Source organism: Drosophila bipectinata, chromosome XL (assembly GCF_030179905.1).
Source record: "Drosophila bipectinata strain 14024-0381.07 chromosome XL, DbipHiC1v2, whole genome shotgun sequence".
In the NCBI taxonomy this organism is placed as follows: domain Eukaryota; kingdom Metazoa; phylum Arthropoda; class Insecta; order Diptera; family Drosophilidae; genus Drosophila; species Drosophila bipectinata.
Window position 1 is genome coordinate 17,653,053 of NC_091734.1, and position 19,741 is coordinate 17,672,793.

Consider the following 19,741-nt stretch of genomic DNA (forward strand, 5'->3'; position numbering starts at 1 on the left):
AAAAATTTGGGTACGAAAACAGTTTTTCTTTGTAGGACTCTTTTTTCATCTGGATTTCGTCTATCACTGCGAGGATGCACAGATCCCGATGAATGTTTTCGTTGCGAACATACCAAGGTGCCCCAGTGATAGTTCTCAAGATTTGTGATTGTGCGCACTGTATGATGTCTATGTTGCTGCTACTCGCGTTCCCCCACAGCTGGGAGCCATACGTCTAGATTGGTTTTATGACTGAATTGTAGAGTAGTAACTTGTAGTCCGGGCACAGTGGCGATTGTGAGTTTATGATCCAGTGGAGGCAAATAAGGTTTCGTATACTTTGGCGTATACGTATATATGTTGGAAAATACGTTTTAATTTTTTGCATGAGTCCAATAAGCCAAACTCGGTCGAAAGCTTGAGATACGTCGAGGAAAATAGCACCACTTCGGATGTTAATCTGTTCACTTGCTCGATAGTTCTGTGGATTTCTCGGAAGGCAAATTGGTGTGCTGGGATATTATTGCTAGCTCCCAGATGTGGTATTATGCGAGTTAACAATCATTTTTCAAACAATTTAGACAAACAAGATAAAAGGCTTATTGTTCTGTATAATGACGAAATCATTATAATAATGGATTTATTGCACTTTTTTGGGAAATAGCCAAGATTAATGATCCCATTAAATAGTTTGCAGACGACCTCTATATCGCATTTTGGAACTTCGATCAGCATATTTGGCGTCAGTAGGTCACCACCGGGAGCCTTTTTTGGTTTTAGCTCCCTTATGACTTTTTCGATTTCGTTTGACCGGAAAGAGGGGTATGTTGGCAGAAGGGTAGCTTCTGGCTGAATTAGTGCCAAAGAAAGGATTTTGAGGGATGATTTGGCTGAAAGACTTTTTGGAGATGTGTAGCGAATGTTTCAGCTCGGAGCCTTGTCGAGAGATCGGGTTGCTTCCTTAAGGCGTTGCTTTGAAGCTGGTGATCTGCTGTTTTGCCAATCGACGTATACGCCTCTTTTCTCGCACAAGCTGTTCGATTTGCTGATTCGATTTGTAGTATTTGTTTCAGTCTTATTTCTTCCCATGAGGAATAGAGATTTTAGCCGCAACGACTACTTCTTTCACGACGCTCGTATTGTAGTCGATGTCCGATTCCACGTTAAGATCTCGGGCGAGTTCTGTATGGGCACGTTTTAAGCCAGTTTGTTTTTGGCGTCGTCAGGCTGAAGGGGTGTTCGGTTATTTCTGGGCTTTGAAGAAGCGTTAGAAGCACAGGCGAGTGGTATGATGATAAGTCCAAGACTGCTGTGTCACTTAATAGATTGCGAGGTATGTTTTTTGTCACCGCAAAATCAATAGGGTCTGGGAGCTTACGTGAGTCGGTTGGCCAGTATGTGGGACTTCCAGGGGAAACAAAGTCCAGTGATCAAGTGAATTGTGGGTGTCCATAAATTGTCCTTTCGAAATTGAGAAACGAGGAGGGAAGTAAACGGCAGCAGTTGAAAGGATTCCGTTGCTTTACTGAATTTGAATCGATGTGGCCTGCAAGAAGTTTGTTGCAATCCTTTTGAACAAGTGTTTGCATGGTCGTTTTCATAACATAAGCTTCATCATACTTTGTTGGAGGGTAAGGATCATAGTTTCCGTTTTGCTGTGTGGCTGTTCTGTGAGCGGAGCTGTGGGCGTCCCGGCAGACTACATAGACAGCTCGTTGTGTCCAGTATGATCTAGTGTGTCCATGTGGGCAATTAGTGCATTGCACTTGACCGTTCCTGTTATGGTAGGTGGCTCTTCAACAAGGATTTTCCTATGCAAAAGATATTTCAGCTTGTAGATTGGGTAAACTTTGTTCTTCTTCAGCGACATGTTCTGGTTCGAGCTTGAAGAAGGGTTGTGGCTTTTTATCTTTATTGAGAATGTTAATTATATTCTTGGCGGCTAAGCCCTTTTCTTTAAGGGAGGTTTTTATTTCCGCGGCGGTAACATCGGATTCGATTTCCTTTACTACCACTTGTAGGCCGTTACTGCTTCTCAACTGGGCCCTTACTGTTTCTCAGTTGGGCCTTTACTGCTTCTCTCAGCTCCACTTATAGGCCCTTAAGTGTAATAGTTTTTCTGAGCACTGTCCAGATATCTGGACACGATTCGGAAGTGAACTTGGTTTGCACCATTGTTTCATGGACCTTCCCTTTGATAAGCGGCACAAAATGAAAATTGGTACCTTTCCCGATCAACGCCACAATTTGGTTGAACAGGACTTCAAGCTTTCTCCCTGATATAGGTTGGAGGGGGCTTGTGTTTCATTGCGCTCGTTGGTTTTCCTCAATCTCTGCTAGAAGCGCATATCTATTGCTAGTGGATCTGCCTGGATCTTTGTCGTCTGCCTGGATCTAAGCTTGCGCTAAATTTGAATGTAGCACTGCAATCTAATCTGTGTGGCCGGAGGCGCTTTGGCACTATTCGAAATTGTTGTTTTTGTACTCACTGTAGTCGTTGACGTCGCAGTATTTTTCATTTTAGTAGTCGTGCAGTCTGCCGTGCAGAAATTGTTGCACTGCTTGTTGTTAGCGCGAAACTTGTATTTGCCAATAGAGGGAGGTTTTACACAGCAAACTCCATGACGCGGGAGTCGGAGTGAACAGAGCGGGTGAGCAAGACCGTGCCCTTTGGCTGTCAGTGGTCAGTAGAGCCAAGTGGCTCTTAATTGCCGATGTTTCTCTTTCGGGATCGTGAGTTAAGTGAGTAAGACTAGAAGCCTTTTCTTTGGTTCACTGAACTTCTACGCTCGTTCGTTTGATCGTTGCTCTTTGAGATAATTTTCGTGGCATTCATACATTTAAAACAACTATCCACAAGTTGTTTTTTTAACACATTACTATTGTTATATTACGTTTGTCTATTGATTTTATTAGTTTGTGGCTCAGCCGTTTTTGCTTATCTGGGTTACTCCAGATTTTTGGCTTGGTTAACTACTATTTTTTCACGTCCACTTACTTTGGTAGGTTGTTCTGACCATATATCGAGAGAGTTTAAAAAAAATATTATTTCAAATGCGACAAAAAGCAATATACATTGTTGCATTTAGACTCAAATCTCCAGCAGTATGAGCATAATTAATAAAAATGACAAACTTCTTGTCAAACCAAAGGTAGCAGATTTGGCGATTTACGGACAGACAGCAAAGTTTCGAGACCTGAGATCGAGGTGATCAATTTGATCACCATTCAAAAATTCTAATCAAAGGCATTGTTGGACAATCAAGGATGGACAGGCGAAAGTAACTGTTTTATGTTTTTACAAGTGTCTTTATGGGGATTTTAAATTGAATCTTTTGTCCTTTTCCACATTATAGCTATCCAACCAGCTCAACCTCTCTTTTAGCAAGTTAAAAATACCCAATGAGTGTCTATAGCAGTTTTCCAAAGCACAAAAAACTAATTCGAAGAAAAAAATAGCAGAAAAAACAGTATTTCGGGGGAAAAATACTGAGACAACAGTTTCTTTTTATAAAATAATATTTTGTTTGTTTTAAAGTGCATAACTTATTGCAAAAAAAGCATTTATTCATTTATTATCTACAAATGTATATAAAAATAAGAAGAGAAAGCTAACTTCGGGCGAAGCCGAAATGATATATTCCATGATGTATCCTCGCTTAGTTATATGCCAGCTATAAGATGTAGTCGGCCGATCGTTGTGAAATTTGGTAGGTAGGATAAACTAAGCCAAAATAAAATGTGTACGAAGATATATCAAAAACCTGTCTATCTTCAATAACCTGAAATTCGGGTCATTTCCGGTTTTTCAGTTTTATGGCAGATATAGGATAAAGTCGGTCGAATTTGGTGGGTCGTATTTTTTTTTCAAAAATAGCATTCGTACAAAATTTGAACTCTCTAACTCCAAAAACACCGGAGTTATAGCATTTCTGATCAATCAGTTTTATGGCAGCTATAGGATAAAGTCGGCCGATCCTGGCCGATCCTGGCCGTTCCGACTTTCATATATACTGCGTGCAAAGGAAAGAAGGGCGTGTGCAAAGTTTCAAGTCGATTGCTTTAAAACTGAGAGAGTAGTTTACGTAGAAACAGACAGACGGACAGAGAGACAGATAGACAGACGGACGGACAGACGGGCATGTTCGTATCAACTCAGGAGGTGATTCTGATCAAGAATATATATACTTTATAGGGTCGGGGATGTCTCCTTCACTGCGTTGCACACTTTTGGACAAAATTATAATACCCTCTGCAAGGATATAAAAACAAAACATTGATGCCATAAGATATAGTCGGCCGATCCTTATGAAATTTTGCATGTCGTAATGTTTTGCCAAAAATAGCTCTCGTGTCAAATTTGAACTCTCTAACTCTAAAAACACCAAAATTATACTTTTTCCGATCAATCAGTTATATGGCAGCTATAGGATATAGTTGGCCGATCCGTTCCGACTTATATATTGCGTGCAAAGAAAAGAAGGGTGTGTGCAAAGTTTCAAGACGATAGCTTTAAAACTGCGAGACTAGTTCGCGTAGAAACAGACAGACAGACGGACAGACAGACGGACAGACGGACATGCTCATATCAACTCAGGAGGTGATCCTGATCAAGAATATATATACTTTATAGGGTCGGAGATTTCTCCTTCACTGCGTTGCACACTTTTAAGCAAAATTATAATACCGTTTGCAAGGATTGAAACGCTTGTATCTGTAGAAAAAAAGGTAGTTGGGAAAGGTGCGCCATCTAGGAGAAAAGTGTTAAACTAGAAAGAAGCATAGAGAAATTTGGAGGAGTGCAACCGGGTTAAATGGCACCTTTCCATTGCGGTATGTAACGGCATCTGTAGTGTCGTAAAATTTGAAAAAAATAAAAATATATATAACCACCTAAAAATATCGATATTGGCCAACTATCGCCCGGTTCGAGAGTTGCCACAAGTTTTGAGCTTGGGTCAGCTGATCGAGCGCTGTGTTGAGAAGACGCTTGGGGGGGAGAGAAAAAAAAAAAAAACACTAAGTTATGGAGAAGCAAGATTCGATCCTTTCCGTTCTCGATCGTCGCCGGAGTTGGACATGGCTTCCCAAAACGTTTTTTTTGTTCTACCACCCACCGCGTGCGCCGGTGTGAAAGATAACATTAAAAAGAAAGCCAAGACTGAAGGTGATCCCGGGCGAAACCGGGTTATTTCGTCAGAAACGCGAAGAAAAGCGTCTCGAGGCGTCGAGCGCGAGCCCCGTGGTTGCGGAATTTGGAACACGTCCTTCGCCAGAGGAGCACCCCAATAGAAGCCGGGGGTAAGTTGGAGAGGAATTACCTCCCGTGTGGTGCAATCACAAGGAAGGCAACGAGAAGATCCAAGGCCAAGTGGTGTACAAAAAAAATGAAAACGATAATTTAAATTATAAAAATAAGAAATTATAAAATTTAATTTAGGGAAATAGGTAATCGAAATAGTGAGGAACCGGCGATGGCGAATTGATTCTTTTTTTTATTTTTTTTTTGTTGGTGTGTTGGTGTAATAAGGAAAAAATTAGTTATGAAAGAAAAAATGTGAAAATAGTTTATAAAAATAGGAGAGCTGCACTGAAAGATGAGTAAAAGCGAAAAGTTTTAAGTTTATTTTTTTTTTAAAGTTAATTTTTTTTTTAGTTTTAATAAATATAAAAATCAAAAATAATTAAATTATGGTTACTCGCAAAATATGGAAAATTTAAATGAAATTTAAAACTATCCCAAGTCCACAGCTGTCTTCGCCAATTGGTCGACCTTTTCGCCGAGGAGAACGTGGGGTAAGTGCTAAACTATTTTTCCATACACTGCGAGAAATTGAACAAAAATTGACGTGGAGAATTTTGTATATATTTTTTTTTTATTTTTGAAAACTTAAAATAAAGTAAAGCGATAAAACACTGAAAGAAATAAAACCTTTCTTTGGTTAATTAATTAGAATTGAGTACAAAATTTTTTTTTATTTGAAACTTAAAAAAATGAGGTAAAGTGAGAATACACTGAAAGAAATAAAAACATTGTTTTAATTAATTAGAATTGAGTACACAATTTTTTTATTGGAAAACTTAAAAAAAATGAAGTAAAGTGAGGATACACTGAAAGACAAAAAAAAAAATTTTTTTTAATTATATTAGGGTGGAGTACACTGAGAAAAATTTTCATGATGGAGAATATTTTTTTGTATATAATTTCCATACAAAACATTGGAAAAAAAAAATTTAATAATAATTTACACTGTGAAAATTTGTTTTTGAAATTTTATGAATTTAATTTAATTAACTAAAAATTAATTTAAGTTGTAATTAACCTTTAAACAACTCATTCTTTTTCGATTCAAATATTTAAAATTTATGTAACCTTTTGTAAACACACCACAAATAAAATTTAGCAAACCAACACTAGTATGTACTTTTGCCTTTATATATTCGCCTGTTAGATAGGAGTTATATTATGCTTATTTTAGGGAATTATATATTGCATAAAATTGTATTTAAAATTAACCTTGAGTAGATCACTCCTTTTTAACTTTGCTGATGCATCGACAGTCGTAGGGTAACAGGGGTCACCGGAGCATAGCTCTGTAGGATGGTGATCATAGGTTGGGCGGGCATTTTGCGACCACGAAAACATCTGTGGCATCGCTGATCTATAACTTTTCTCAATCTCTTCCGGTTCTTATAACTCTCTATTCTGTCTCTTTTATCTATCTTATCTTCCGGCTTCGATTCTCGCCTTTTGTTTTCGTCAGCACACTCAATTCTGGTCTTAAAAATAATAATAGGTAGCAAATATGCGGAATTTTCCAAGCAAGACCTCCACCCTCAAAGCAGACGAGCGAGAGCCGGACCCTATAGTGTGCAGCCGCAAAGACAAATCCCAGAACTCACTAAAGACTTGTTCGTTACACGCTACATTTATAAATTATTATTATTATTATTATTATTAAGAAAAGTGGCGCCCAACGTGGGGCTTTAGTGAGTACAAAATTATCTCATTTAGACTCATCGAGGCATAAATTTAAACTCTTTCCTTTCATTCAACTTTAAGGGGACCTTCACCTGGATTTGGCCGAAAATGAAGCAAAATTTGAGAATGGATTGCGGGAAAATGAAAAGACATACGAACTTATGCTTTTGAACTTTGATTCGTTGTTTATTTAGGATAAAAAAAGTATTCGATATTTAGGAAATTCAAAATGGCGCCTTCAAAATGGCGGATCTCGTCGACCTCGTTTTTTCCGCTTTGTCAAGTGTCGGGCCTCTGGTAGTGAACTGAAATTAGAAATGTATATAAATTATTAAAATTTATGAAATTTCCTATGGCTTATACGTAACGACAATCAATTTTGGTGAAAATAAACCAATTTTATGGGCGTTTGAAAAAAAATTGATTTTTTCCCTTTTTTTTTATTTTGATCTTGTTTAACAATTATAAATAAACAATTTTTCATGTCAATTTTAGGTATAAGCCATACAAAAAAGTATATACTTTCAAACGCTTCTTGAATGAAGGAAATCGGATCAATAGAACGAGCCCTGTGCTTGACATGAGTTCAGAAAACATGGTTTCGAGAAAAACGCGTTTAAAGTCTTTAGAAACTTTGCCTTTAGATAGCTTTCTTGTTACCATGGGTATGTTTGACACGATCTAGCTCAAGAAATACGCGTCGTATCGAAATATCCTTTGGTACATATATTCTAGACATATAGAACTTTCATTTTATGTAAAAAAAAAAAATCGATTTTTTCAAAAAAATTCAGGTGAAGGTCCCTTTAATTTCTGATCAAATCTCTTAGGTAGACTTTTATTTATTATGGATAACAGAAAAAGAACATTAGTTTTCCGTCTGGCCATTTATTAAAAGTCCGTGTAAGAATTTGCCTTCACTTCGTATGTGATGACAGAAAACTTAGTCTGAGGAAAATACAGAGATTATCAACTGCGGTTGATCTTCTGGCCCTTACTAATTACCCAAATCACTACAATAATAAATGGTTTCTTTAAGCTTAGACGTTTCGGAAAATAGAGGCATCATCTTACGGAAGCGCCCTATCCACGTTTAACTTTAAGAAAGGATTATTTATTATTTATATTAAATCTTCAAGGTATTAGACTTTTGAGACTGAAATATAAGAGTAACTATTTTCGGAGAATACATTATCCTTTCCATATTTGCTATTGCCTAAATTCTTCCCTTCTTGAACTTTCTTTCACTTAATCTGTAATCTTTTCTTCTTTCCTGAGAAAAGTTAGTAGTAAACAAACAAAAAGAAAACAAAAATTAACCTTCGAGTTAAAGGTTAATCTTTATTATTATTATTATTTTTTTTTTGTGAGGATTACCGAATGTTGCTAAAATCATTTTTATATTAATGATACATCATTTTTCAAATTTGAGTAGCTGTTGTTTAAATCCTTGTTATTAAGGATACAAAATTTTGGTTCTTTTTCTGGTTGTTGGAATTTTCCCAAAAAATTCCCAAAAAATTCTCCAAAAAAAGCATTGCAAGGAGGTGCAAAGCCAGTCTGTCCGCTATGCGAAGTAGATATTAAGGCAGCAAATGATTTATTTGAAACTGCATGCCACCACGAGTTTCACAAAAAAATCCATTGAAGCTCATTGGAAGAAAAGCAAAAGCTGTCTAGTTTGCAGAATTTCTTTCAGGCCTATAGCCGAGAGTAGAGGGCTACAAAGGCGACCCCAATCAAAAAGTCGTGGTACCGAAAACATTGACGACATTGAATACATCAGATGACGTCCCTGGTGCGTCAGGAGGCGCTCGAAGTGGTCGCAGTAGTAATGCAGATCCAGCTAGCCAATGCAGATCCAGTGTTGCTAGCGCCTAGAAGAAGACTGTTCCTAGAAGACTTACCTAGAAGACTGTTCATAATTTTGTCAGAGAAAATGGGCGAGCTAATACAAACGTCAGGCAGTGACAGCATTCAGAGATTAATCGCCACTTCATCTAGCTCTAATACGAATTATGGAGATAGGTCAGCTGCTACACCCCCCTTAGATCGACCAGTTTCTCGCAATGAACAAATCCAAAACTTAAATTTTGTCGCGCCTAACATAAGTTCTCCAAAATCTAACAGAACAATCTCTTAAATAGACCCGACAAGGTTGCACACATCCTAAATGGATAGAAGATACAATTTTCGGGACCAGGTGTATCGATAGATAATTTTATTTACCGAGTCGAAGCGCTAACGCATCAGACACTTGAAGGTAACTTCTCAGTACTTTGCAGAAACGCTAGTGTGTGATTTAAGGGCAAAGCTAACGAATTTTATTGGCGTTACCATAAATCGGTAAATGGAGTATGCTGGGCCAGATTGTGTTCTGCTTTGCGATTACAATTTCGCCAAAAAAGGGATCACATAGACATAGAAGAGTTAATCCGAAACAGAAAACAGAAGCCCAATGAATATTTTGATTGTTTTTGCGATAGCGTGAACGTCTTAGTCGATCAACTAGAATTGCCATGGTCCGCGAGAAAGCTTGTCCGAATCCTCAGAAACATCTTGAGACCCGAAATACGTTTTGAGTTGTTGAATGTCGATATTTCATAAGTCTCAGAGTTGAGAGAAAGTTGCCGTCGACGCGAAGCTTTTCTAGACGATGTCAAACACGCTCACGGATACAGTAAAGTCACACCGTTCAGACGAGAAGTCTCAGAGATTATCCAAGAGTCTGATTCCCGGGAAAGGTCCGAATCTGAAAGCGATTTGGAGGTGGACGCATTTTTGTTGGTATGCTGGAATTGCCACAAAGAAGGGCACAGATACCAAGATTACTTAGCTTAAAAGCGTATTTTCTGTTATGGTTGCGGAACCGCTAATACCTAAAAGCCAAATTGCGTTAAGTGTGCAAAAAACTTAAAGCCAGGCATTTCGAAGTCGCAGTACAAACAGAAGACTTTGAATGCCTCACGTCACTAATCAACCATGACCGATTAGATGTGAATGCACCAATGGTCGCATAATGGTCGCATCACGAACTTCCCCGGACGTATCAAAAAGCAATGTCAGCTCTCTACTGCACATATCTGCATTTTCTGCACATATCTTAGAAATCCGTAAGTCTCGCAGCTCCGAAAGAATTAAAAGGTTTTGGCAAAAGGTTAAAAACTGTAGGCTCGGATTGAAACATATTTGTTCTCTCCTTCTAGAGACCCTTCATTTTTGTCGATTTGTATTCGACCGTACTGTTTATGGTTTGCTGGACTCAGGGGCCTCAATAAGTTGTATTGAGGAGATCTAGCTAAAGAAGTTATGTTGAACAATACCTCATATAAGCCAATAAACGTTGAAGCTAAAACGGCAGATGGACGTTCTCAGCAAGTAGTAGGACAAATGAAGATTGTCGTAGAATAGAGCAAGGATAGAAAAACATTAATAATTTACCTAGTACCCTCCGTAAAACATGATCTTTACTTAGGTATAGACTTTTGGACTCTAAATGATCTACTCCCCAAAAACCTAAATATATCAGAGTTAAAAGCAACTAAAGCTTTCGACGTTAAAAGCAAAACCGAGGTTGATCAACACGATTTGTCTAATGAGGAAAAAGCAAAGCTAGCCAATGTCATCATTTGATTTCCTTCATTCACGCAAGAAGGTCTTGGAAAAACTAATTTACTAACTATATCAATAGATGTGGGTAAAGCGAAGCCAGTTAAGCTGCGCCATTTTCCAGTGGCGCCGGCGGTCGAGAGCATGTACGCCGAAATCGACCGGATGTTGCAATTAGGCGTAATTAAAGAGTCGGAAAGCGCTTGGTCTTCTACTATAGTCATGGTGACCAAACCTGGCAAAGTTTGGATTTGTGTAGACTGTTGAAAAGTCAATAGCATCACAGAGAAAGATGCATATCCGCTTCCCCAAATCAGTGCAATTCTAAGTCGGTTGCCTAAGGCGGAGTATATTTCAAGTCTTGACTTGAATGATGCTTATTGGCAGGTGCCTTTAGAAATTAAATCTCGTGACAAGACAGCTTTTACAGTCGCCGTAGGCCGCTCTACCAATTTAAGGTTATGCCTTTTGGGCTTTGTAACGCCACAAGTACCATGTCACGCTTAATGGACAAAGTCGTTCCAGCGCATCTAAGAAACGAAGTGTTCATTTATTTAGATGATCTGCTCGTAGTCTCCTCAAACTTTAACAGTCATCTTGATATTCTCAGAGAAATTGCATTTCATATCAAGCGTGCAGGATTGACAATCAACATTGGCAAAAGTCATTTCTGTATGAGACGGGGGCGTTATCTTGGCCATATAATTGGTGAGGGAGGAATCCGAACAGATCCTGAGAAGGTTAAAGCAATTATAGAATTTCTTATTCCTAAAACTCTACGAGGCTTAAGAAGTTTTATGGGCTTATGCGGCTGGTATCGCAAATTTGTTCGTAATTTTTCCTCTCGTGCTTCTCCTTTAACCGATTTGATGACGACGAAACGTAAATTCTGTTTGGCTCCTGAAGCACTAAAAGCATTCGAAATGCTGAAGAGTTGTCTCAGTGAAGCCCCGGTATTGAGTAGCTCAGATTTCTTTAAACCGTTCGCCATCCATTGTGATGCTAGCAAGTCTGGTGTCGGTGCCGTCTTGGTACAATTATCCGAAGAAGGAGACGAACGTCCCGTAGCCTTTATTTCGAAGAAACTAAATCGTGCGCAGAGGAACTGTACCGTGACCGAACAAGAGTATTTAGCGGCTATAGTAGCTTTGAAGAATTTCAGAGCTAACGTGGAAGAACACGATTTTACCATCATTACCGATCATGCATCGCTCAAGTGGCTTATGTCTAATCATGACCTTAGTACTCATTTAGCTCGGTAGGCATTAGCTCTTCAACAAATTGTGCATCGAAAAGGGTCTTTGAACATCGTTCCGGACTCAGTGTCTCGCGTAAACGAAGATGAAATAGATGCACTAGATTTACGTGAAGGGTTTTTGGTGGATTTAAACTCGGAACACTTTAAATCTGCTGCATATCAAGATCGGGTAGCAAAGTTTTCTGCAAACAAGATAAATTTCCCTGACTTAAAAACAGAAGATGGTTATGTTTACAGTAAAGCCGAACATTTGACCGGTGAAAAGATTCACGATGAATATGCATGGAAGCTTAAAAAACACGAAAGTTGGGTCATTTTCGATCGTTCAGTTATATGGCAGCTATAGGATATAGTCGACCGATCCTTATGAAATTTGGCATGTCGTAATGGTTTGCTAAAAGCATGCCCAAAATAGCTCTTGTGTCAAATTTGAACTCTCTAACTCTAAAAAAACCAAAGTTATGCCATTTCCGATCAATCAGTTATATGGCAGCTATAGGATATAGTCGGCCGATCCAAGTTGTTCCGACTTATATACTGCGTGCAAAGGAAAAAAAGATGTGTGCAAAGTTTCAAGACGATAGCTTTAAAACTGAGAGACTAGTTCGCGTAGAAACAGACAGACAGACGGACAGACGGACATGCTCATATTAACTCAGCAGGTGATCCTGATCAAGAATATATATACTTTGCTGGGTCGGAGATGTCTCCTTCACTGCGTTTCACACTTTTGACCAAAATAATTATACCCTCTGCAAGGGTATAACAAGGAAAATTCACTTTTATGTAATACGCTATGGGGCCATGGAAATTCTTCATCCTATTATTTTCTTGTTTCTTTTTTTCTTTTTAGGAAGCTTAGGTATAGAAAGCTGGAACTTGGTACAGATTATATTTTTTGTCAGTTGATCCGTCCTACCAAATCATAACGATCGGTCGACTATATCTTTTAGTTGCCATATAACTGAACGATCGGAAATGGGTTTTGGTAGAAATACCAACATTGGTATTTTTGAAGATAGAAGTTTGGGACTTTTTTAAATTTTGTATTATAATAAATTGGGTTATATGATAATATTCTTATAAGGATCGGCTAACTATATCCGATGTTTGCGATATATATCCGGTTTTAACTGCAAGGGTATATCAACTTCGGCTCCGCCCGAAGTAAGCTTTCTTTTCTTGTTTCTACATAATCTTGTTATGTGACGAGCATAGTCGGCAAAATTTTTGATAAAACGTCTATAGTAGTTGCAGAATGCAACGAATCGTCTAGCGCTGTCCGCATCATGTGGGACTGGGTATTTTTTAAGGACGTCGTATTTTTTGTCGTCGGCATAAAAAATGAACATTTTTTCAGTATGTTATTTAAGATTGTATTTCCTACATTTCTTGAAAACATCAGTTAGTTTTTGAGCATATGTGTTTCGGAACAACCAATGGCTATTAAATCATCCATATAAAGGAAGCTTGAGAATTTTCTAATCCGGAAAATTCTATAGTCATCATTCTTTGGAAAGAATTTTGCGCTATTTTTATGCCGAATGGCAATCGCGTAAAGCGATACGAACCATTGCTGGTTGAGAAAGACGTTATATGTCTTGAACTTTTTTCTAGTTCAATTTGATGGAATCCTGACATTAAGTCAAGGCATGAAAAGTATTTTAATCTTCCTAGTGGATCCAAAATGTCATCAATTCTAGGGAGCGGCAATTTGTCCGACAACAGTTTGCTTTATTAATTTGACGGTAGTCAATTATTAACCGCCATATTTTCTTGTCAGACCCTGGAAGAGATTTCTTCGGTACTAACAAAAGTGGGCTAAGTTATAAGGGGATGCAGACGGTTCGACTATTTTATTGTCGATAAATTTTTGTACTTGTACTTGTATCTTATTTATTTGACTTTGAGGGTTTCTATGAGTTTTTATGTAGACTATCTATCAATTTTTATGTTAATTCGTTTTTGAATTGTGGTGGAAAATTTTTAGCTAAATTGACAGTTTTTTCTATATTTTTTGGATTGTTTTGAACTATGACGTAGCTCGAAAGTGGTTCATATGACAAATTTTTAATATCTACTACTTGATCGGTATCGGTCATATCAGAATTGGGACAAATGGGCATTTTTGGGTTGTTGCCACTGTGTTTGCAGAACAAATGACTTCTTTAAATTCCTGGTTTGGAATTAATACACTATTCTCATCTGATGATAGGCGAATTTTTCTGACTACTTGGGATCTTGCTGGTAGAACAATGGAATTATTACCAGAACTGTATGCTTTACGCGATTGCCATTCGGCCTAAAAATAGCGCAAAATTCTTTCCAAAGAATGATGACTATAGAATTTTCCGGATTAGAAAATTCTCAAGCTTCCTTTATATGGATGATTTAATAGCCATTGGTTGTTCCGAAACACATATGCTCAAAAACTAACTGATGTTTTCAAGAAATGTAGGAAATACAATCTTAAATAACATACATTTAGATTATTGGTCTCATTATGAGCCAATCTTCATTTAGTTTAAAATCTAACTGGCAATTGAATTCCTTTATTAAGTCAATGCCTATTATTCCTTCACAAGGTATTGCGAAGTCAAAATCGTGTGAAATAATGTTTTTACCTGTCTTTATCTCTGTTGAAATCAGTCCTTTGGACTGTATTATGTCTTGACCTACGCCTTGAATATTGATTTTCTTATTAATTTGGATATCATGAAAGATATCAGGATTTTCCTTTAACAGATTTATGTCTGCACCGGTATCTATTAAACATACAAATTTTTTATTTGTTTTTACATTGAAAAGTCTAAAAATATATTTAAACTAAGATTGATGGTGTGAACCGCATAGTTTTCTACTGAATATCTGAGGGTTGTTGCGAGTTTCCCTGATTGTTTTGGGCTACTCTAACATTGTTATGGGTGTCATTGTTATTGTGACCTCGAGTTGAGTAACCACGTCCTCGATTGTTTCCTCTGTATTGACCTCTTCCATTATTATTATAATTAGTACCGTTGTAGTTATTGTAATAATTATTACGACTACGAAAGTTACCTTTGAAATTTCCACGTCAGCGGCTTCCACCAAGCTGTGGATAATTATTATATTTAAGGACAGTGTAAGGCTGTGCGGTTGCTTCCGTGCAACTATTTACACAAGGGTGAAGCCGTCCGCTATGTACGCACTTTCTAGAGCTTTGTCATCTGCTCAACCTCTGAATTATATTGGTTAGTAGTTTTGATGCGTTGCTGTAGATTCATCAGTTTAGCTTATAATACACTACAGTCATCTCGGAAAAATAATATAGTTGTTTCATTTCCGACTCGGTATCTGGCGACACCTTTTAGCTTTGTTTTTATTATTGAAAAAGCTTATTGTTCGTGTTCGCCTTTTATCCAATGCATAAAGAAAACTTGTTGAGTTTTCTGCTTTACCATCAAATACTGGTATAAGCTTTGACGCAGTGTTGATGAAATCAATATTTGACTGTGTCATTGTAATAAATTTTTCTTCAACTATACTCGAGCTAGCATCTGAATCCGAAGAACTGTCCAAATCAGACATAAATTTAGCAGGGATAGTGAGATTCTTTGTTTCTTCCTCTTCCAAATCCTCTTGATCAATATTAAAAATTATACCCTTGCAGAGTGTATTATAATTTTGGTCAAAAGTGTGCAACGCAGTGAAGGAGACATCTCCGACCCTATAAAGTATATATATTCTTGATCAGGATCACCTCCTGAGTTGATATGAGCATGTCCGTCTGTCCGTCTGTCTGTCTGTTTCTACGCGAACTAGTCTCTCAGTTTTGAAGTTATCGTCTTGAAACTTTGCACACTCCTTTCTTTTCCTTGCACGCAATATATAAGTCGGAACGGCCCGGATCGGCTAACTATATCCTATAGCTGCCATATAACTGATTGATCGGAAAAAGTATAACTTTGGTGTTTTTAGAGTAAGAGAGTTCAAATTTGACCGAGAGCTATTTTTGGCAAACCATTACGACATGCCAAATTTCATAAGGATCGACCGACTATATCTTATGGCTGCCATATAACTGAACGATCGGAAATGACCCAACTTTCGTGTTTTTGAAGATAGAAAGTTGAAACTTAATACAGATTCTAATTTTGTTGATTCAACCTACCAAATTTCATTAGGATCGGCCGACTATATCCTATAGCTGCCATATAACTGAACGATCGGAAATAGTACTTGGTAGAAATATCAACTTTCGTATTTTTGAAGATAGAAGTTTGGGACTTTTTTTAGATTTTTTATTTTAGTTAATTAGTTTTAATATGATGTAATCATAAGGATCGGCCAACTATATCCGATGTTTGCGATATATATCCGGTTTTAACTGCAAGGGTATATAAACTTCGGCTCCGCCTGAAGTTAGCTTTTCTTTCTTGTTTTTATACCCTTGCAGAGGGTATTATAATTTTGGTCAAAAGTGTGCAACGCAGTGAAGGAGACATCTCCGACCCTATAAAGTATATATATTCTTGATCAGGATCACCTCCTGAGTTGATATGAGCATGTCCGTCTGTCCGTCTGTCTGTCCGTCTGTCTGTCCGTCTGTCTGTCCGTCTGTCTGTTTCTACGCAAACTTGTCTCTCACTTTTTAAAGCTATCGTCTTGAAACTTTGCACACACCCTTCTTTCCTTTGCACGCAGTATATAAGTTGGAACGGCCGGGATCGGCCGACTATATCCTATAGCTGCCATATAACTGATTGATCGGAAATGGTATAACTTTGGTGTTTTTAAAGTTAGAGAGTTCAAATTTTAGGTGAGAGCTATTTTTGGCAAAATAATACGACATGCTAAATTTCGTAAGGATCGGCCGACTATATCCTATAGCTGCCATATAACTGAACGATCGGAAATGACCCAACTTTAACCCAACTCGTGTTTTTGAAGATAGAAAGCTGGAACTTGGTACAGATTATATATTTGGTCAGTTGATCCGACCTACCAAATTTCATTAGGATCGGCCGACTATATCCTATAGCTGCCATATAACTGAACGATCGGAAATGGTACTTGGTAGAAATATCAACTTTCGTATTTTTGAAGATAGAAGTTTGGGACTTTTTTTAGATTTTGTATTGTAAAAAATTGGATTACATATTCCTATTGCCATAAGGATCGGCCAACTATATCCGATGTTTGCGATATATATCCGGTTTTAACTGCAAGGGTATATAAACTTTGGCTCCGCCCGAAGTTAGCTTTCCTTTCTTGTTTTTTTTGGATTCTGGTTCTTCACCAGTTTTAATTATTACTGACGTATTAAATATATTAGGTATTGATATATCTAGCTTGAACTTTTCTATAATAGTTGTTAAACTGGATCTAAGTCTGATCAAAAACTTTGAAACTTGAGACCAATGGTCTTGATTAAACTTATCTCTGTGTTCATATATTAGCATTCATGCTTCATTGAAGCATTTGACTAATATTTCTACTATAATAATACTTAAGGCTCTTTTTGTATCCATACTTGTATCCATGAATATGCATATATATTATTTTAAATTTACTTCATTCTATTTTATTTTCTTATTTAATAAATTTTTTTTTTTTTCAATTTTGATTGGTCATTGTTGTTTGTCCCAGTCATTTGCTCGGCTCATGTATATTTTCTTTAAGCACCTATTTTGCAGCTTATATAATTTGTAAAAACAATTCGCACACATGATAACAACAATGATTATCAGTAATATTTTTCTTAATTCTAAGTTTACATTACTTGATTCAACTTTATTTATAACATTAGCAGTGGAATTCACTGACTTAACGTCTACTAATCCCATTTTGGAATTCCGTTCCGAATTATGAATTGTTTCAATTAGAAAATCTTCCGAAGATTTACTTATTGTATTACTATTCATAAATAGAAAAGTTTCCTTGCCTATGGGCTTTAATTTAATTTAATTTGTTGACTGAACTGAAAACTTAAATATTTTTGTTTCATATTAAAATTTAATTTGGGATTTAGGATTTGGATTTAAAAAAAAAAATTTTTTTGTTTACTTAACTGAGAACTTATCACTGAGAAAAAATAATATTTTCTTTTCATATTAAAATTTCAATTTCATTTTTTGTTTGCTTAAATTTGCTACCGGGATAATTAAAAAAAATTTTTTTGTAACAAACAACCTGCCTAGTTTTGCAGTGAGGCTTTATGGGCCCCACTTCTATTGGGCAACAAATATTCTGCTCAGTTTCACGTAAAGTCGTCAGTTTCACATAAAGTCGACGCAGTACATTAATAATGGAACGCAGTGCATCAAAAAAAAATAATAAAGCGCTGACGGTTCTCTATAACCGTGGTCAGGCTTGATGCGCACGACGGGGCCGGTGCTGGCTGCACGGGTCTCAAGATCTCAGGTCCTCGGAGCTGCTGATGTCCTGGGTCATTTAGGCTTGATGTGCACAGGTCACAAGATCTTCCTCAGATCCTTGGACCTGCTGATGTCTTGGGTCATTTGCCCAGCTTAGTGATATCCACGTTTGATTCGATCGCGTTCTTGAGCAGCTACATGGTAACCGCCAAGCTACTGATACAAGAGATTGGGCGGGGATGAGCCGTTGCCAGGTGAGCTAGCCGAAGCTTTCGTACTGGACGAGCACTTCAGCACTTCTTCTAGGGCTCCAGACAGTCGGCGTTCGGTGTATTGGCGAGCCACCTACGCAAACAATGTGCTCGAAATGTGCTCCGATAAGGACGATGTCAACCCCGAGACTGGAACTTCAAGCGGCCGTGCTAGGGACACGGCTAATGAACAGAAACACAGTATGGATATTAACGGATGCGTACTTTGGACGGATTCCAAAATCGTGCTTGACTGGATAAGCAGCACCTACCGGCGGTACAACCAGTTTGTTGGAAACCAGGTGGCAGAAATCCTGGAGTCGACGGATGACGGATGTATCTCAATGGAGGTGGGTCACCATTGCCGAAAACGTGGTAGACGATGCAAGCCGCAACGCCATGTCGACCTCAATCAAGGGTTGCGATGGTTATGCGGACCGGCGTTTTTTTATATCTTGAATGAGATTTTCGAACTACAACCTGCTAATAAGGGCCACAGCTTGGGTCCTAAGATTCGTCCGACGATATCGCAGCCAGTACAGCGACAGTGAGGAGTATAGACTATGAAAAACGAATGCGCCAAGGCGAAGCGCGTACTGATTCGGTGGGCGCAAAGTGAAGCCTTTTTGGGATATAAGAGAGACAAGCGAGACTTGGAATATTTGGATCGTTGCATGTGAAGATTGGGCGCCCCATTGAGAAAGGCTGGGTGTCATTATTCACCTGTTTAACCACAAGGGCCATTCACTTGGAGATGGCCCATGATTTCTACAGAAAGAGAGGTAGTCTGATAAGTATCGATAGTCACTCAGTCACTTTGAATAACGCACTTTTGTTCAGTATTGTATTCGCGGCTTACTTTTCTTATATCTGGCCACACTGATTGTGGTCTAAAGCTACGTTACGTTTGGCTCCACAGACACTCCGATCAGGGATCCCATAGAAAGAGGAAGGAGGTAGGTAGGTAGGTGAGGTAGGTCAAATATATATTAAGTTGAAGTTAATTCTAAGTTACATTTCCCCAAAAGAATAAAACACATACGGTTGCTTACGCTACAAGATCTGGTATTTTTTTGTTTCGGTGAATGGCCAATTGTTAGAGGTACCTCCCGGAATTTAGAACGGCGTCAGTTTGCTTCCTTCAGAAAGGTGATAATTTTGCGAACATTGTCTTTAGTTTAAGCACATTGCACATTTTTAAGTGCATCAATCGGTGTTTCATTGTTAAAAACATTGTTTCTAATATTGGTAATTTTAGGACAAGATACAAGTATGTATATGGCATATGTTAATGGTTGAGTTTAGG

At 37.9% G+C, this 19,741-nt stretch overlaps 1 protein-coding gene across 1 annotated transcript in view; it reads right to left on the reverse strand.

Moving 5' to 3' along the window:
* Window positions 1-7,179: 7,179 nt before the first annotated feature.
* Window positions 7,180-19,741, reverse strand: part of LOC138926222 (low-density lipoprotein receptor-related protein 8-like) — a 277,297-nt gene continuing 264,735 nt past the window's right edge. Inside the window, exon 5 of the mRNA XM_070279436.1 lies at window positions 7,180-7,266. Coding sequence (XP_070135537.1) covers window positions 7,241-7,266 — 26 coding nt within the window. The 3' untranslated portion in view covers window positions 7,180-7,240. The remainder of the gene's footprint in view (window positions 7,267-19,741) is intronic.